The sequence below is a fragment of the Barbatula barbatula genome (assembly GCF_947034865.1).
Source record: "Barbatula barbatula genome assembly, chromosome: 10".
NCBI classification, from domain to species: Eukaryota; Metazoa; Chordata; class Actinopteri; order Cypriniformes; family Nemacheilidae; genus Barbatula; species Barbatula barbatula.
The window spans coordinates 14904023-14920133 of record NC_136773.1 but is presented as its reverse complement, the minus strand read 5'-3'; the positions used below and the strand labels follow the sequence as shown (position 1 = coordinate 14920133).

Genomic DNA, 16111 nt, shown 5'->3' with positions numbered 1-16111 from the left:
AAAGGAACAGTTCACCGTCGAGTTGTTCCAAATCTGCGTAAATGTCTTCATTCAGATGAACACAGAGAAAGATATTTGGAAGAATGCTTGTAACACATAGTAGGAAACCTAGAAGGAAAAATTGCATTATACATTTCTTTTTTCTGTTGAACACAAAAGAAGATATTTTGAAGAATATATTAAAGCAAGCAGTTCTGGGGCACTTTTGACTACCATTGTCATTTTTCCTACTATGGCAGTCGATGGTGACTAAGAACTGTTTGTTTTAAAGCAATCTTTCAAATATCTTTCTCTGTGTTCATCAGAACAAAGAAATGTATACAGATGTGGAACAACTCAAGAGTGAGTAAATTATGACAGAATTGTTACAAATATGAATGATGAAAGTATTAGTAATTGTGGAACAGCAAACACAAGGGATTATGTAAGCTATTCAATGTTAAGCAAGTTTGCAATAATACAAAAAAGTCAAATGTAAAGTGTACGTAAAGTGTAACATAAATAAACCAATTACAAAATGTGCACAGTCAGCATTGTGCAGCTTCAGTGTGCTACACATATATGTGGCATCCGTTGAGCAAAGTCCAAAAGATAAATGCGAAATTATTAAAATTTCCAATCTGTCTATTTCCAGAAAACACACAAGCTCCTGCTCAATTCCCAATCAGATCACCACTGGAGAGCTTTAAAGCAAACTATCAGCTTGTGATGAAAGCACTTCCTGTAGGGACTGAATCTCAGCATAGTGGGAACAAGATATTTGGGGTAAAGAGGGAGGGAATAAAGGAGAGAATAAAAGGGTGACCTAGTTCCTCCTTTCACCAGCTCCGTCCCCCGTCTAGGTGGCCTGGAACCCGGAGGGAGAGCTGGCAGGCCTGCAACCAGCATAGAGGGATCAACGAAGGGCAGAAAGGACGTCAAACAATAACAGTGTACTCTCAACCCCTCCTGCTCGATCTGGAGGGCGGATTGTTTCCTGGCCACATCCTTGCAGCGAGAGAAAGTAAAGCTGGCAGGCTGCTATGTCACAGCTTCTCCATTACGTCACTGTGCCAAACAACACACGAGCTGCTGCTGCACACGGCACACCTGCTGCTGGATGCACTGGATCGACGCCAGCTCCATATCAACCCTGCTGCTCACCTCCCAGCCTGACACACTACAGAATCGCACAGACAAGGCGAGCAAATCTAGATTTTTCAGATTTATCTGGAAAATTTCACAGAATTGTGTTTCTTTTTTCTACAGTTATTTTTGTATTTCAAATATGGCATGAAAGCACAAAAAAAAAAAGCTTTAAACGGATACAATGTTGAAGAATATTGGTAACCAAACAACATTGGCCCCCATTGACTTCCATTGCATGGACACCATTGAGACATTTCTCAAAATATCAGAAGAAAAAATACACAGAAGAAAAAAATCATACTGGTTTTAATTGACAATGTGGTGAATTAATGATGACAGAAATCTCTTAAACTGTCAAATAAGAAAATGTATTTCTAACAATTTATGGCTTCTATTACACATTTATCACAGAGAAAACTAAATACACACAGTAAAACGTACACACCGAACTGCATTTGTTATAATTCAAAATGTTTTGATACATTGTTGAAAGAAGGTATATTCAATTCTTCATATAGGACTCCATCTGATATTTCACGCTGGGCAAAATGTCTCGAGGCAAAAATAAATATCATACTGGCAAGAAAAGAATCACTCTGCATTGTTTGCTCCGGGACTTTCCAACATATTTGCTTACTTTTAACACACATTTTTCCTTTTTACTCAAAAAGTCATCCCTACCCCATCAATCTTTAAATAACAACGGGTCATGTAAAATAAGCATCCGTTTGTCATAAAGGCTGTTTAAGTTTCACTCAGGTAGCTCTTGAAAAATGTGTTGGGAATTCCTTCTAATCTTTTCTAACACATAATGACTTTCTTTATGTGTTGAAAATCCTGAGGGAGTGTGTGTGTCATCCAGGAGCCGACGTCCTCGCAGACTTCTGAAGCCATAGAAACAGGACGCTGTGAGATTGACTGTAATGGAAAGAGATCTGCGGTCTCCCGTTTCAATTCAAGCTACACATGAAACAACAACAATCCTCAAAGAGAGACAGTTCCAACCTAGTCAAAAATGCAACATGCGCTCGGGTGAATGCCTTTTTCACTCATAAAAATAAAGCATGTTTAAGGCCTATATCTTATTTTGTCACTCACAATTTTCATCGGGGAATAACCTCCGTTAACCTGCAGGATTTCATGCTCTTCTGTACAGCCAGTGATGCTAAAGCCAGTCCTCTACGCGACTCAACTAAACTGCTTGATTTACAAGTGCCCAAGGGGCAGCTTTGGAGAATAAACTGTGCATTATTAATGGATGAGTTATGTTGACATCATGCCAAAATCCATACAACATTTCTGCATCTGGAGCTGTTCCAATAATATCACAATTAATTGGAAACGGGACGTGTGCTTTGAACAAATTGAGATTGAAGTCGGTTCCTCTAGCCTTGACTGAGAGCTTTGCTGGTGGCTAGTGTTTAATGTACCAGCCAAGATTTTGAGTGAGGTTTCCAAGTAAAAGTAACAACACATTTTCAAATCATATCTGCTTACCTTCACATTGACATTTATTCATAAAACAGGTGCTTTAATCCATCTTTATCCATTTACTAAACCAGATATGTGGTGCATAAAAGATATACTGACAGTCTAAATCGCATAACCTACTGTTGAGGCTTTTTACTGTATATACAACACGTCATTTTGCATTTAAATATACAGGTCACGCCGCTCACAATAATATTTACATTCCAGTATAGTGGCAGCTCTTCTGTGGGATGCTCACAGCTCGAGACACGCAACACATCAACAATAGTCACGAGGACAAAACAAGCACTTAATCTACGCCACCAGACAAATCACACCACCATTGCACCACAGAGATGCCGTGATGAAAATGGCACGTTTTGTAATGGGCTGCTTTCGGGGGGATGCTGAGTGCACCTGCTATTAAAGCCCACTGCGCACGCATCCACGAGCCAGCAACAAAAGGTCTGCGGTGCGTGTGTGGCTCATCGATGCTTTACAGCAGGTGTTGGTGGTGAGACTGACCTGAATGGTGCAGGTATACTCCGTATCATCCAGCAGTCGGACGGTACACATGTATTCTCTCTCCAGGTTTCTGACGCTGCCACTCATCAGCCGACTCAACATCTTCTCAACGCGCGATCGCCGGTCTGCGTCCGGGACCAGAACAATAAACTCGAGCAATGTCACATTGACCAAACTCTCCGGTCGCCCAAGTAAAACACGTCAAGCGAAGTCGGGATCATCTTTATCCGACGCTCTTGTTGTGGACCATTGTTTTATTTTGTTATCGCGAACAGGTTCTTCGGTCCGCATCCACGGTCCGGGTTAAGTCGCTGTGGTTACGAGCAGACAGTTGCAGCCCGACTGTTGACCATTCACCGCTTGATATTTGAGCAAGTGGGCGGGCTCAACGTCGCCGATTGACAGTCGTTCCAGCCAGTGGGAAAGCTTTCCAAATAAGGACGCGTTCGAAACGAACAATGAAAGATTGGGATGCTGTGGCGAGTCTTTGGATGTCACTGGCATTCATTAAGATATTGGACAAAGGTTTTTAGTTCGGGGTTAAAAAACAAATATGTATGGGCTTTATATTATATGTAATATATTCTGATATACAAGACTTTTAAAATCTGAACAGATTTTTTAAACTAGACATCATACACGTGCAGACTTGTTGAAAGTTTTAGATAGAAACACACTGACTGATCAAATCTGGCACAAAACTTCTGCAACAAGTCCAGACTGAAAATCTGGGCAAAAGTCTTGTAGTGTATTAGCCTTAAATTGCATTAATTTAAAACAGCAAATTATTAAAAACCATAACTCTGCCAAAAACTAGAAAGAATGTTTGCTGTAGTTCAATTGCCCAATGAAAATAAACAATGTAATGATAAAATGTGGTATTTCTTCATATTTCGTATTTTATTCATATTGACCTTCTCATTACATTACTTTACAAAACCTGCACGACTTTCTTTCAGCTACAATACACAAAATATATTTTAAAGATTGTCAGAAACCAAAAAATACGATCACCTATGGACTTCTCTTGTATGCACACACCACCATGACAATTCTTAAAATATCTTTTGTGTTGCACTGAAGAAAGTGCCATGTACAGGTTTTGAACAACTTAAGGGCGAGTAAATCCATTCTTATTCTCGAGTATGCTATTCCTTTAACTGTACCCTACTGTATATATATATATATATATATATATTATATGTAATAAATGTATATACTTTTTGCTTATTTTCTGTGCTTCTTCAATCTTCAACTAAACCTTTAAATAATAGTTGTTGAATTATGTGCAAATTGAATATAGATTAAGAAATGGCAAATGAAATCAGTTCCGGGCCTTTTGCCAGGGGCCTCAAGCTGAGAGACCTGTAAGACACTGCAAACTGCAAAGTGATATAGATAGAGAGCACTTGAATACGTGTCAAATAGATAAATATTTAACTATTATTATACTGTGATATTAATACTGCCCATGTACTTAAATTCCAAAATCCCTGAGACAAACTCCAGAAGTAGCATTTTATTGGTTATATTAATGTCACACTTGATTTGATTTACAATTTGTAGTATAAATATTTATTTTCACGAGAACGTCTTCCTTTCAATGCTCTCTCTCACACACACAATTATTACAATTGATATTTAGTAATCAAAAACAAAGGATAAAATCCTGTTGCATCAAAACATTGTCAAACAGTATTGTGTGTTTGTAAAAGTCATACTGTTTTGTGTGTTTGTAAAAGTAAGGTACATCACTTAGTGAAGTCACTTTCATCATTCTCCTCTGGTTTATTGCTGCTCGTGGAGTTGGGTTTGACTGAGCTCAATAACTTATTCTCCGCCTTGCGTGTGTAGGGTCGAAGATGATGATGATGCGACCAGCTGAGGCTAGACGCGTGGCCCACAGTATGGACACAACTTTGTTGTTTCCTGTCCACTAGCCTCAACTGATTAAGCATGCAGGAGGCAATGAGAGGCCTTCCAATGTCTACCTCTTTCATTTGAGTCAGTTGTTTCTTAGTTTCTGGGTGGCAATACTGCAGTTGCACCTTGATCACCAGCGACCCCTAGGAAATTTCAGAGAGTTTTTATTTGCATTAATTTGATTATGTCCTTAATAATAATTTATTTCCGATAATCATGCTATGAGACATTACTTTACAATAGTGGTTCTCAACAGGTTTTGCTTCAGCAATTTCTTATATCGTGCATCAGGCAGAAACCAGCACTCAATCATTTAATAAAAATTCAATTTGCTATTTTATTAACATTTTTGTTAATATGTTTTATTGGAATGTTAAGTTTCTATCAATGTCTCTTAATGACGAATATGTGCCAGTTTGGATATTTTTAGCATTCAAAACTCCTTTTCAAACTTGTAATCCTAACGCCTTTGACATCTATATTTAAATATTAATTTCAATGATTTATTTACCTGAAGCCTCTGAAGGCAACATAATCTTAGGGTGCAGTCAGGGGGTTTTCCACTGCACACAAGCAGAGAATCCATTTCTTCTGATCTGCCACAAGATGAGAAAATGTCCTGCATCTTCTAAACACAAAGATGTATTGCCACTGATGAGTTCCAGTATTAATTCTGCATTTCCACCGCTAGAGGTCAGTACATGAGTATTTTTCTTTGAGAAAATTTCCATTATACTTAATGTGATCAAGTAAATGTAACATCTGAACTACAGCTACAAATATAAAATTTTATGATTTTTTATTTTTCGGATTTTGACCAAATATATATTATAGTAAACTAAAGCAATGTTACAAAAAGAAACCATGTACTAATATTTTGCAATACTTTTCAATGCATTCAGTTTTGCTTGTGTCTAAACCCCCCCTCAATATATCCTTTATATCGCATATATTAATTAAGAATGGCTAATCTATAGGTAAACTAAACACTATTAGGTCAACCTTTTTTCCCCTTTGTGTGCGTGTCATCAAGGTTGATATGAAAAGTCAGGACTTACTGGTTCACTGTCAAGCAGAAGAGTGCATTGCTGTGCAAGGGCGTTTGTGTTTCTCGCGGTGCCGAATACAACAAGGACGTTGGAGAACAGAGCAGAGAAACTGAGCTCCACCTGAACAGCACCATCTTGAAAGTTTATAAACTTCCGACCAGGAAGAACTGAGAAAAACATAACCAGACACATAAATACTGGGAATAACATAGCAGTGTAAATATACAACAGCATTTACAATATGTTGTTGCATGCATGAGAGAGATTGTTGTGGATTCATTGAGATTATTATTTCTTCTGCACTGATGTTTAAAAAATTTATAAATGAATTACGCCAGGCATCAATATATTTACTAGCTCAATTCAACAAAATGGAATTGTCATATTTGAATGACATATGGTGTAATATTTTGCTGATAAAAGGAAACAGAAAGAGGAAAATGTTACGGTTTGAAGTGAAAAAATTGAGTAGTCAGCTCACTGTCGGTCATTTCCCCTTTCGGAAAAGGTTTTCATTTAAATACATACATATTATGAACAATCCTATCCCATATTATGAGTCATGAATCATAATATAACCCTCATAAGCAACCAAAACGGAGTCACAAAACGGTGATGGAGCACTTTTGAGTGGAAAAACTGACTTCCTTAAGTGGATTGATCTTTTCCTTCTTTTCAAAATCCTTTCCATTGCATCAGTTTAAACATCAGTGCAATCATCATTTATAAAGAATACAGGATGTAAGAGACTGACACATATCTGGATTTCTTGAAATCAAAGAGTTATATATGTTAACATATATATATATATATATATATATATATATAAAAATAATGTAAACATACTCTTAAATTTCAAATGATCAAAAAGTATTCATGTAAAATGTTAATTGATTAGCAAGTCCTAACAGAAGAAATTTGAATGGAGATCTTAAAGATACACCAGCGAAATTTGAAGTTTAATTATAGGGGTCAGGGATTATGAAATCATAACTGTGATGCAAGAAAACATTAACTGCATCATCAGTGAATTTGAGAAAAATGGTTAAGAAAAAATATATTACAAGATATTTTTGCACCAAGCCACACATTTTAATAAAGAGAAACTAAATGGCATATGAAAATGGTTCAAATGTGTTTACCATTAGCCTGTTTCCAACAAGCATCTCTCCGGCAGAGCTCAATTGTGTGTCCGGATGTTCGTACGGGATCGGTCAAGGCCCGCGGCTCTGTCAGAGTGTGTCTGATTTCTACTACCTGTCTGCCACGGACCAATGGGTCCTTTCCCAGATCTGTAAAAGGCAAGCTTTTAATAAAAAAAACCCTTTGGGCACTTCTCTTATTTAAAGTAAACATGCTCTCTGCGTCATGCCATCCATCATTAGTCACTCCACGATGAAAGCGAAACAACCAAGAGCAACACGTCTCAACAAATGCATCATACAAATTGGAGGCTTACCAAATTTTTTGTTTAAGGAAATTCTGTTAAAAAAATCATTTTCTTGATCTGTATCTTATCATATGCTATTTGAAAAAAAAAACATTCTTGTTTTAAGTAATTTCTCAAGAACATCTGTTGCAGTAAAAACAGGCATGTTTATCTATTGGTGGATGAAGCAGTGGGATCACGCGTCAGCAGCTAGTTGTGGTTACGGTTACAGGAAGGAGTGCAGTGATTATGACAAACACAGTGATAATGGCAGTGGGACAGGGTGCAGACTGGCATACGAGACAGAAGAAGGGGATGGGAAAGTGGGCTTGTCAACAGCCCTCCCTAGGTCAAATGCTCTCAAATTTCCCCACCTGAGAGCTGTGGGCAGAGAATGAGGTCACATGCTCTGGCAGCTACAATATAAAAAGCCAAGTGCTGTTTCCAAAGAGACAAATCAAACAATTTAATAAGCTCTCTGCAGGGGAAGGGTGGGGATTATCTCGACCATTAAAACAGAAATCCACATTCACGTCGTGCCATGAAGGGAAGCGATCAAAGAAGGAAGCTAGTCTCTGGCATACAGTAGATGACAGCCAGTTGTTCCCCTATCAAGTGCTCCAAATCTAAATCCGCTAACAATCAAAAGCAATGAAAGACACTATGACCTTGTTCACTCCATCTCACTACATGCTTTAAAGTATGATGTAATGTGCCAGTGTCTTGTTATACTGCATCTTAACATGGTAAATTTCGAGGTTTTGGAAGCATTACCATTAGATAGTAATGTGTAGTAACGTGCACGAAAGAAGATATTTTGAAGAAGGTTGGTTACCGAACAGTAGCAGCACTCATTCACTTCTATTGTATGGGCACAAAACAAATGCCACTGGGTTCCGTCTTTCGGTTGACAACATTTCTTTTGTGTTCCGCGGAAGAAAGAAAGTCATACATGATACAGATTTTGGGGGGAACTATTGCTAAAAAACTAATAGGATTGTGACTAAAATGAGTTACGAAATTCACCACAATTCAAGAGAATTGCCTTGTGGTCGAATTTCCCCTCCATCCAGATAAAGTACAAAATTTCCGATTAATAAAAAGGTAATATACTGTACATGCAGAAAGATCCATAAAAGATCAGTTCTAGTTTCAAAAGTTGCAAAACTGAATGACGAAATAACCAACTCGGACTTCTCTAAAGAGCTCATTTGAAAGGCATGCCTACATGCATCCTCACCAGGCGCATTTTATTATTCATACGATAAAATGATTTATACTTGAACAAAAAAATATTTATTTTATAAAGAATATTCATCGGACTCACATATCCACTGACCCTGAATCCACCCCTGCTAAGACAGTCATAGAAAAGCATCGACTGCAGCACTCACCCTCAGAGACCTGCTCCAAGACATGGGTCACCTTCTGCGGTTCTGAGATATGTTTATTCAGGTACTTTGTGAAGATGCCTGTGCTCTTGCCACCATTTTGGACTTCGAACGCTTCAGCATCTTCACTCCTGTGAGAAAATTAGCTTGGATGTTTCAATTGGGCTTTGAAGAAAGGTATTCCTAAAAGTGTGTACACTATCCTACTCACGTAGCGTATCCATACACTGTGTTGCCCAATGGAGCCAAAGGGCTAATTTCAGAGGGAGGGCCTTTCTGCTTGTACCTGTAAGACACAGAATAGTTCCGTCTTTTAAATTATAATAAAAACAAGCCATCTTCTTATTTACATTTATGTATTTGGGTCCCCGTTTTTTCAAAGCAAGTTACACCACATTTGTGCTACACTTTTATCATTTGTATGCCTTCATTGAAAATCGGACAAATGACCCTAAAGGTATAATTCACTCAAAAAATAAAAATTTGCCATCATTTATTTACCCTCGTGTTATATAAAACATGCAAGAAGCACAAAGGAAGATATGGGTGAGTAATTTATTTATTTTATAAAATTTGGGTTGACCTTTTTTCAATCTTCAAAAATCCTAAATGTCTTCAATTAGGCGGAAAGACAATCCAACATTCTAGCATTCTAGCTTCGTCTATCATTATTGCAATGGATCAGACCCACCATTTTCTGCAGGTGTCTAACAGAAGGACATTCAGCTGGGCTTTTCTCTCCTGCATACTGTGCATGACTCTCTGTACACACACACAGTTCTCTGTACGGTAGGGTCGTGGAGCATCGATAGCCACCAGGTAATTTCTCCCAGAGTGTTCGTAACCATGACCAGCATAGTAAAAAACAGCTGAAAATATAATGAAATATAAGAAAAGAGAACGTTTATTTTCAAAAGTTTACGATAACAGCAACAACGCATTTATTTGACAAACCAATAACTCTAAAAAAAAATGTGTTGTTCATTCTCTCCATTGCTTACTCCAGCTTTAATCATCCTAGTAGCATGGCCTTGTAAACTAACGCTACTCTTTAGCGTGTTGACAAAATGTTTATATGCTCTCCTACTTATAAGTGGCTTAGACAAAAGCTTGTATAGATCTCATATTATGAGTGCTGGTTAATACTTAAATACAGGACATGGGTAGTTGTCAAATAAACGTGTCTAGTGGTGACATAGCAATATAAATAATATGAATATAAAATCAAATATTATTAACAGTTTGTTTCCGAAATTACAGCTGTTCCACCATAGGACAAATTTATTCGTCAACTACCCCCACATACAAGAATACTGCACATAAGTATAGGGAACTACTGAAAATAAATATCAAAGAACGTGACGTCAATTTAGTGAAGTAAAACCCATATAAAACAAAGTTAATATAGAGGCATTCATCATACATTCATTGCATAATGTAGAGCTGACTAATATAGCTGAAAACTTTCATTTTTACACTTTCTACTTTACTCACTGTATGGCCCAATTGAATCATCATGAAGCTGTTTCAATCTAAAACGTTACTAGCACGTTTCTGTAGATAAAAATAGCAAAGGAAGCTGTTGCCCACACTTCTCTTTTAAGCCAATCATCATCACACTACATCATCTCACTACAATTCTAAAGAAAGACCTTCGGGGGGAAGCGCAGTGGTTTTTTGACGCATGACATACATTGATACTGTATCACCGGAAAAAGCTTTTTCCTTGCTGAGACGGCACTTCCTTTGACACGACTCTTGAGAAATAAGCCCAGTGATATTTATTGAGCAACACCGACGTCTTGTCTGACACTTCCTTTGTTGACAGTATACAAATCTATATCAGTCCATTAAGATAAGAACTAAAACCAAGGATCTCACACTGCAATCTTTGCCTCAAACAGACTGTTCCCTAAGTATCAAGCTTACTTCCTCTTTTACAAAAAGATTGAAGCAAAAAACCACACCACATGACTCACCATACACCCCTCGATCCAAGAGCTGCAAGAACTTCTCAATGGCAGCCTGCATTTCTTGAAGGGTGAGATCTAGCATAGAAACCACTCTGAAGCCTAACTGCTGTAGACCATTGGCCAGTTCATGGACATCCATAGTAGGTGCCATCAGACCAGGGTGGTGGTTGTAGTTTAGGTTTCCAATCAGTAAGGCCACTTTGTCAGTTGCTAAGTGAAAAAAAAAACATTGATAACAATAGACCCATTGTGATACTTTGAACACAACCGATACAGTTTTTGAGCTCGGCCCTTTCCACGGCTCTACGACCTGATACTGTTATTTCAGGTTTTCCATAACACTGTTAAAATGATGCTTTGTTGGGGACGAATTCAAGAAAGATAATTTCAGAATCCGATAAGTTAAAAAACGAACAAAAAACCTACCAAACAGTTTGGGCGTTGGGAGTTCATCTGGAGATGCTGTGGGGGAAACACAAAGACTATTTAGTACAAAGCAAACATAACTAGCAACTGCTTTTGCAATGAAACCCATAGCTGGTGTTAATCCAAAATTAAATAGTTTCACTATTGAAACAAGCTGAGGGTGAGTAAATGATGACAGAATCTCCAATTTGGGTGAACTATCCCTTAAGTTCCATAATGTGACAAGAAAAAAGGGAAGCTCCCATTGAAAGGACTGGTTTCAGTTTACTTTTGCTCTCATGTAACCAGGGGCCTGTTTATGCTCTAAATACAATTCAGTTCCTGATTGTTCTTAACTTGTACAACTTGGGGAAAGTACCATGACCTTGAGACAAAAGTGGAAGTACATTGTACACACAGAGTATCCATTGCTTTGAACTAAAGATTAAAGTTTGCTTAAACAACATTCTTTACACTACCAAACAACCCGGCAGAAACAAAGAGCTATTATTGCTAAACATCGTAAAAAAATGATTTCTTACCAACTTCAATTTCAGCTGCTTCACACCATACTTCGTCCAAAATATTTGACACAGCACAGAGGTATGAACCAGCATGATCTGTGATGGAATTTTTTATCTAAACAAGGAAAATCTAATTCAAAACATTGCTATTTAGCCACTACTATTATAACATTACTGTTAGCTAGCATGAAGCCATTGTTATGAATCACAACAACAATACCATGTTATAGAAATGGTATTTGTTATTTGTGAATGGCCTCACCTCAAGTATTTCTGACGTCTCTTCACGCAGGGGTTGTCCGTTCCTGTACCACTGGTAGGACGGCGTAGGTTTGCCTAGTGCTGTGCATTCAAGAGTGAATGCCTCCCCCAGTTTTACTTTCTGACGTATTGGGTGAATAACTATATAGGGATCCCCCCTCCACAGGTGAGAAACACCTAAATAAAGGGGTTGAAAAGGTTAAGGCCAACCCCACAAAATAATTCAATGATACATTTGTTCAGAGGTTGTAAATTAGGATTAATAATAACAATATGAATCTAACACGGTAGTTCACCCAAAAATGAAAATTCTGTCATCATTTACTCACCCTCTTGTTATTTGACTTACTTTCTTCCCAGAACACAAAATAAGTTATTTTGAAGAAGGGTGGTAACTGAACAGCGCTGGTACACATTCACTTGCGTGCCAGTTTACAACATTATTCTAAATATCTTCTGCAGAAGAAATTCATACAGGTTTGAAATGACAAGATGGTGAGTAAATGATGAAAGAATTTTCTGGTAAACTATCACTTTTAGTCAGATGAATTATGCAGGTAATAATAAAATGCTTTTGGGTCAATCAAGTTAGCGATCCATGTTTAATGCTGTGACTTTACCAGATGCAATATGATGAAAAAATTAACAATAAAACCTTTCTTTTCTAAGTAAATCTGAGTTTTTATCTAATAATGTTGTAACTGTGACTACATTTTTCAATCGCATGCTTCAAAGTGGGTGTTAGGGATATCTTATCAACATCCTCCTACAAAATTTGTCGATGTAAACTTTGCATTGCATCTTCATACAGGTTTGAAATGACAAGATGGTGAGTAAATGATGAAAGAATGTTTGGGTAAACTATCACTTTTAGTCTAGATGTAAACTTTGCATTGCATCTTGTTAGGATTGTAATAGGGAGAGTGTAATATTGTATAACAGAAAAGATAACAGAAAGTACCTTCTACATCCAGAACTATCACTTTTACCCATTCTGTAATCTGGCATTGATAATACAGGTCGCTTACTCTGCAACAGTAATATCCAGATTTCTGGAGAGTGAGGGTAAGCTTGGGTTCTGTCCCACCTACCACCTGAAAAGATTAAGCATTACATCATTTCAGATAACTCTCTGGTATTTATTCTTCACAAAAATAAGGAAATACATTTTACACACCTCTTTCTGGTACTTATCAAACCACTGATACTTCAAAGGACCAGTGCCTATGGCTTCAACTCTTAAAGTCACCTTATGGTTTGGTGGTACACACACAGATATCGGCTGCTCCAGAATAATGATTTCTGCCGAAAATAAGTCAAGAAATCATAACATTAAATGTACAGAACAGTAGAGATGAGGGCTAGCTGACAAACAAACTATTGAACATTTTCACATCTGTGACGGCACATGTTGAACTTTTATAAAATTCCTGTCTCTAAAACACAATTAAACCTTTGAAATGAATATGAATTTATAAATGGTTGTGGTGTTACTGTGTTCTCCTATGGCAAAAATATGTCTCTTCATTTTTACCACCAGAATAAACATATTCTAGCCAGCTCTAGTCTGTTTGATACATTAATAATTTGTGGAACTACCGTAACTCTGGAACTATACAATGGTAATGTCTACAATTGGGAAAACAAGACTAAAAAACAGTTTTGTAAGTTAGACATGAGAGAAAAATAGAACACATACCAGTTCCCATGACTGTTGCCCCTCTTTAGTCTGGATGGACCAAGACAATAGTGTTTCTGTGTTAAGGCAGTCAGTCATTTCACAAATTTAACACCTGCCTTAAAGAAAACAGAACTATGAACTGTGGTCTTAACAACTCAAGTGAAATTCCAAAAGCAAATATTAGAGAAATCCATATTTTCATTTCTTTCATTAAGCAACACTTTAATCCCATGAAGTAAACACCTAACACCAAACTTTTCAGAATATTCGTTATTAAAAGAAAGACAATTCTGCATTTTAACAACAACATCGTTTGGAAAGGGATTTCATTAAATTAGTAAAAGTGTGGAAAAGGTAACGTGTTTATTTCCAATAAGTGTCTTATTGCGCACTTCAACACTTCATAATACACCAGGTTCAAAGACACATAAAATGACAAGCCGTTATTTATACAAAAATGATCACGTTTTATTTAACCCAATTTCAGTCAAGTGAAAAAAGTATAAAGTTTAATAAAGCGGCAAAATGATATGCAATAGTTTCGTTCTTTCCATCGCATATTTGTCTCAATAATGAAAAAGGTCCGTATGTTCAGAACATTCAAATAAAAAACAAACAAACCATTAACGATACTTTTTAATGAACTGACTGAACTCAATTTCGTTTGAAGAAAAAGTCACATGAAGACGCAAACTACGCAATAAAATAAAACAGAATCCATCTTGAAACTTTAACCCCAAATAGACAAACTACCCGACGACATTCTAGTTTTTCAACAAATCTGGCTTCAGCGCGAGTTTCGCGTCTACAGATTGCAAAGCATATAATGTACAGTTAGATGTTGCGTTCACACTCACCTGTCCTAGTTATCATGACTGTTATGTACATGCCAGCCGACCGAGAAAAGTGTCACATTCCCTTCCTAAACCTCTCGCCAACAAGCACTGAACGTCCGCAGCTGAGCTGTGCAGTCGTGTTAAATCAGTATGCAGCGTTACAACGAGGCAAAGAAATGAATGGTTTCCCGTCAGAATGACAGACTGGCCCTCCCACTACCGCGGAGCTCTGTGTATTTGCGCCGTGCATTTCTGACGGCGGGCTTGTCAGCAGGTACCGTTCAGGTAGTTATATAAACAACCTTGAAGTGAAACATAGAAGTTGCGCATCCATACTGTGTTTGGAATAAAGTCTTGTTCCTCATTTTGTGATTTTTGTAACTGGAAGGACATGACAGACCATTCAACCGAATGGGGAAACGAAGTTTGTCACATGCACGCGAAGTCTGAACAGGATCGGTGTCAAATGAGAAAGTTACAGAAAGGATCTAGCGCCGCCAACAGATTATGCACATGTTTTGAACCACGTGATCTAGAACATATTTTTTTACTGATTTGTTTGTAAAGTCCTTTCAACTTATTTCTCTTGGCTCACGTTGAAATTCACAGGGTTACGTCACCATTTTAGGCCATTTTTAATGTTGCCTAACGTTTTGGACCAAAACACCAACATTACCAAATCTTTTGGTAAGACGGTACTGACCCTTACACCGTGTTATAACCTAACGCACGGTTTAAAAAAATCTTTAAAAGATTAATTCAAGTTTAAGTTTTTCAAGTTTTATTTTCAGAAACGTTCGCGACGTTTATAGAGTTATAAGAGATGAGATTGAAACGTAGCCGATTGCTCCGCCCACACCGAGATCTCGTTCAATGAAAGTTATGCGCGCGTCACGGATAATATCCCAAACATGGTCTACAAGAATACTTTTCTCAGATCTTGAAAATAAAATATCATTAAAAACAGTTGTCAATTTTATAAGGACAAACACCACAGCTAACACAGTTACGTTGTGACGACGTACCTGGACCGGACCACATTCTTTGCCGTACGATACGTAATAATAACGTTCCTTCGATGTAACTCCCATATTCGTCCTTGCGACGTAAAATTGGACATTGTTGGGACATGGTGGTTACCTCCTGAAGACATACCTGGAACGTACCATTTTTGTCGCAGCGACGTACCAAATTACGTTTTCCAAATTTGTGTTTACTCTCACATCTGTAAGACAAGGTAAATAAATCATATGAATAAACCGCTAAAGTAAAATCAGGCAGTGAGGTAAAAAGAAATGACCGTTAACGTTTATGAGCACGCGGCTCTTTGCAGAACAAAGGCGCCTGCGTGCATGCATATCAGACTGTCATCCGAAGAGGAGTAGGCCTACATCACGTCGGTACAACGTTCTCAATGGGATTAAATCACGACGTTATTTGAGGACGTGGCTCAGACGTTTCTGGAACGTATGCAAAAATTCTAAGAAATGGAACGTTGCCTAGACGTCTTCAGAAC

The 16111-nt window shown here is 37.7% G+C and overlaps 2 protein-coding genes across 7 annotated transcripts in view; both read right to left on the bottom strand.

Annotated features, from left to right (window-relative positions):
- frmd5a (FERM domain containing 5a) overlaps positions 1 to 3463 on the bottom strand; it is a 67737-nt gene extending 64274 nt beyond the window's left edge. For 3 of the 4 annotated variants that reach the window (XM_079466390.1, XM_079466389.1, XM_079466388.1), the window contains exon 1: positions 3124 to 3463. In XM_079466390.1, coding sequence (XP_079322516.1) covers positions 3124 to 3225 — 102 coding nt within the window. In that variant the 5' untranslated portion in view covers positions 3226 to 3463. The remainder of the gene's footprint in view (positions 1 to 3123) is intronic. The other variant, XM_079466391.1, reaches the window with a different exon arrangement.
- Positions 3464 to 4628: 1165 nt separating this feature from the next.
- malt3 (MALT paracaspase 3) lies at positions 4629 to 16008 on the bottom strand. 3 transcript variants are annotated; one of them, XM_079466386.1, is made up of 15 exons: positions 15621 to 16008; positions 13778 to 13875; positions 13256 to 13380; positions 13040 to 13172; positions 12080 to 12255; positions 11836 to 11932; positions 11315 to 11350; positions 10895 to 11098; positions 9607 to 9784; positions 9127 to 9201; positions 8919 to 9046; positions 7238 to 7387; positions 6105 to 6262; positions 5558 to 5674; positions 4629 to 5189 (listed from the first exon to the last, which is right to left on the bottom strand). In XM_079466386.1, exons 2-15 carry the CDS (start codon positions 13785 to 13787, stop codon positions 4875 to 4877), a joined length of 1902 nt encoding a protein of 633 aa, XP_079322512.1. In that variant the 5' UTR covers positions 13788 to 13875; positions 15621 to 16008; the 3' UTR covers positions 4629 to 4874. The 3 variants fall into 3 exon arrangements, with proteins under 3 accessions (XP_079322512.1, XP_079322511.1, XP_079322513.1); XM_079466385.1 differs by lacking the exon at positions 15621 to 16008 and adding an exon at positions 14617 to 15043; XM_079466387.1 differs by lacking the exon at positions 15621 to 16008 and adding an exon at positions 14617 to 14722 and having other exon boundaries at positions 13778 to 13871.
- Positions 16009 to 16111: the final 103 nt, after the last annotated feature.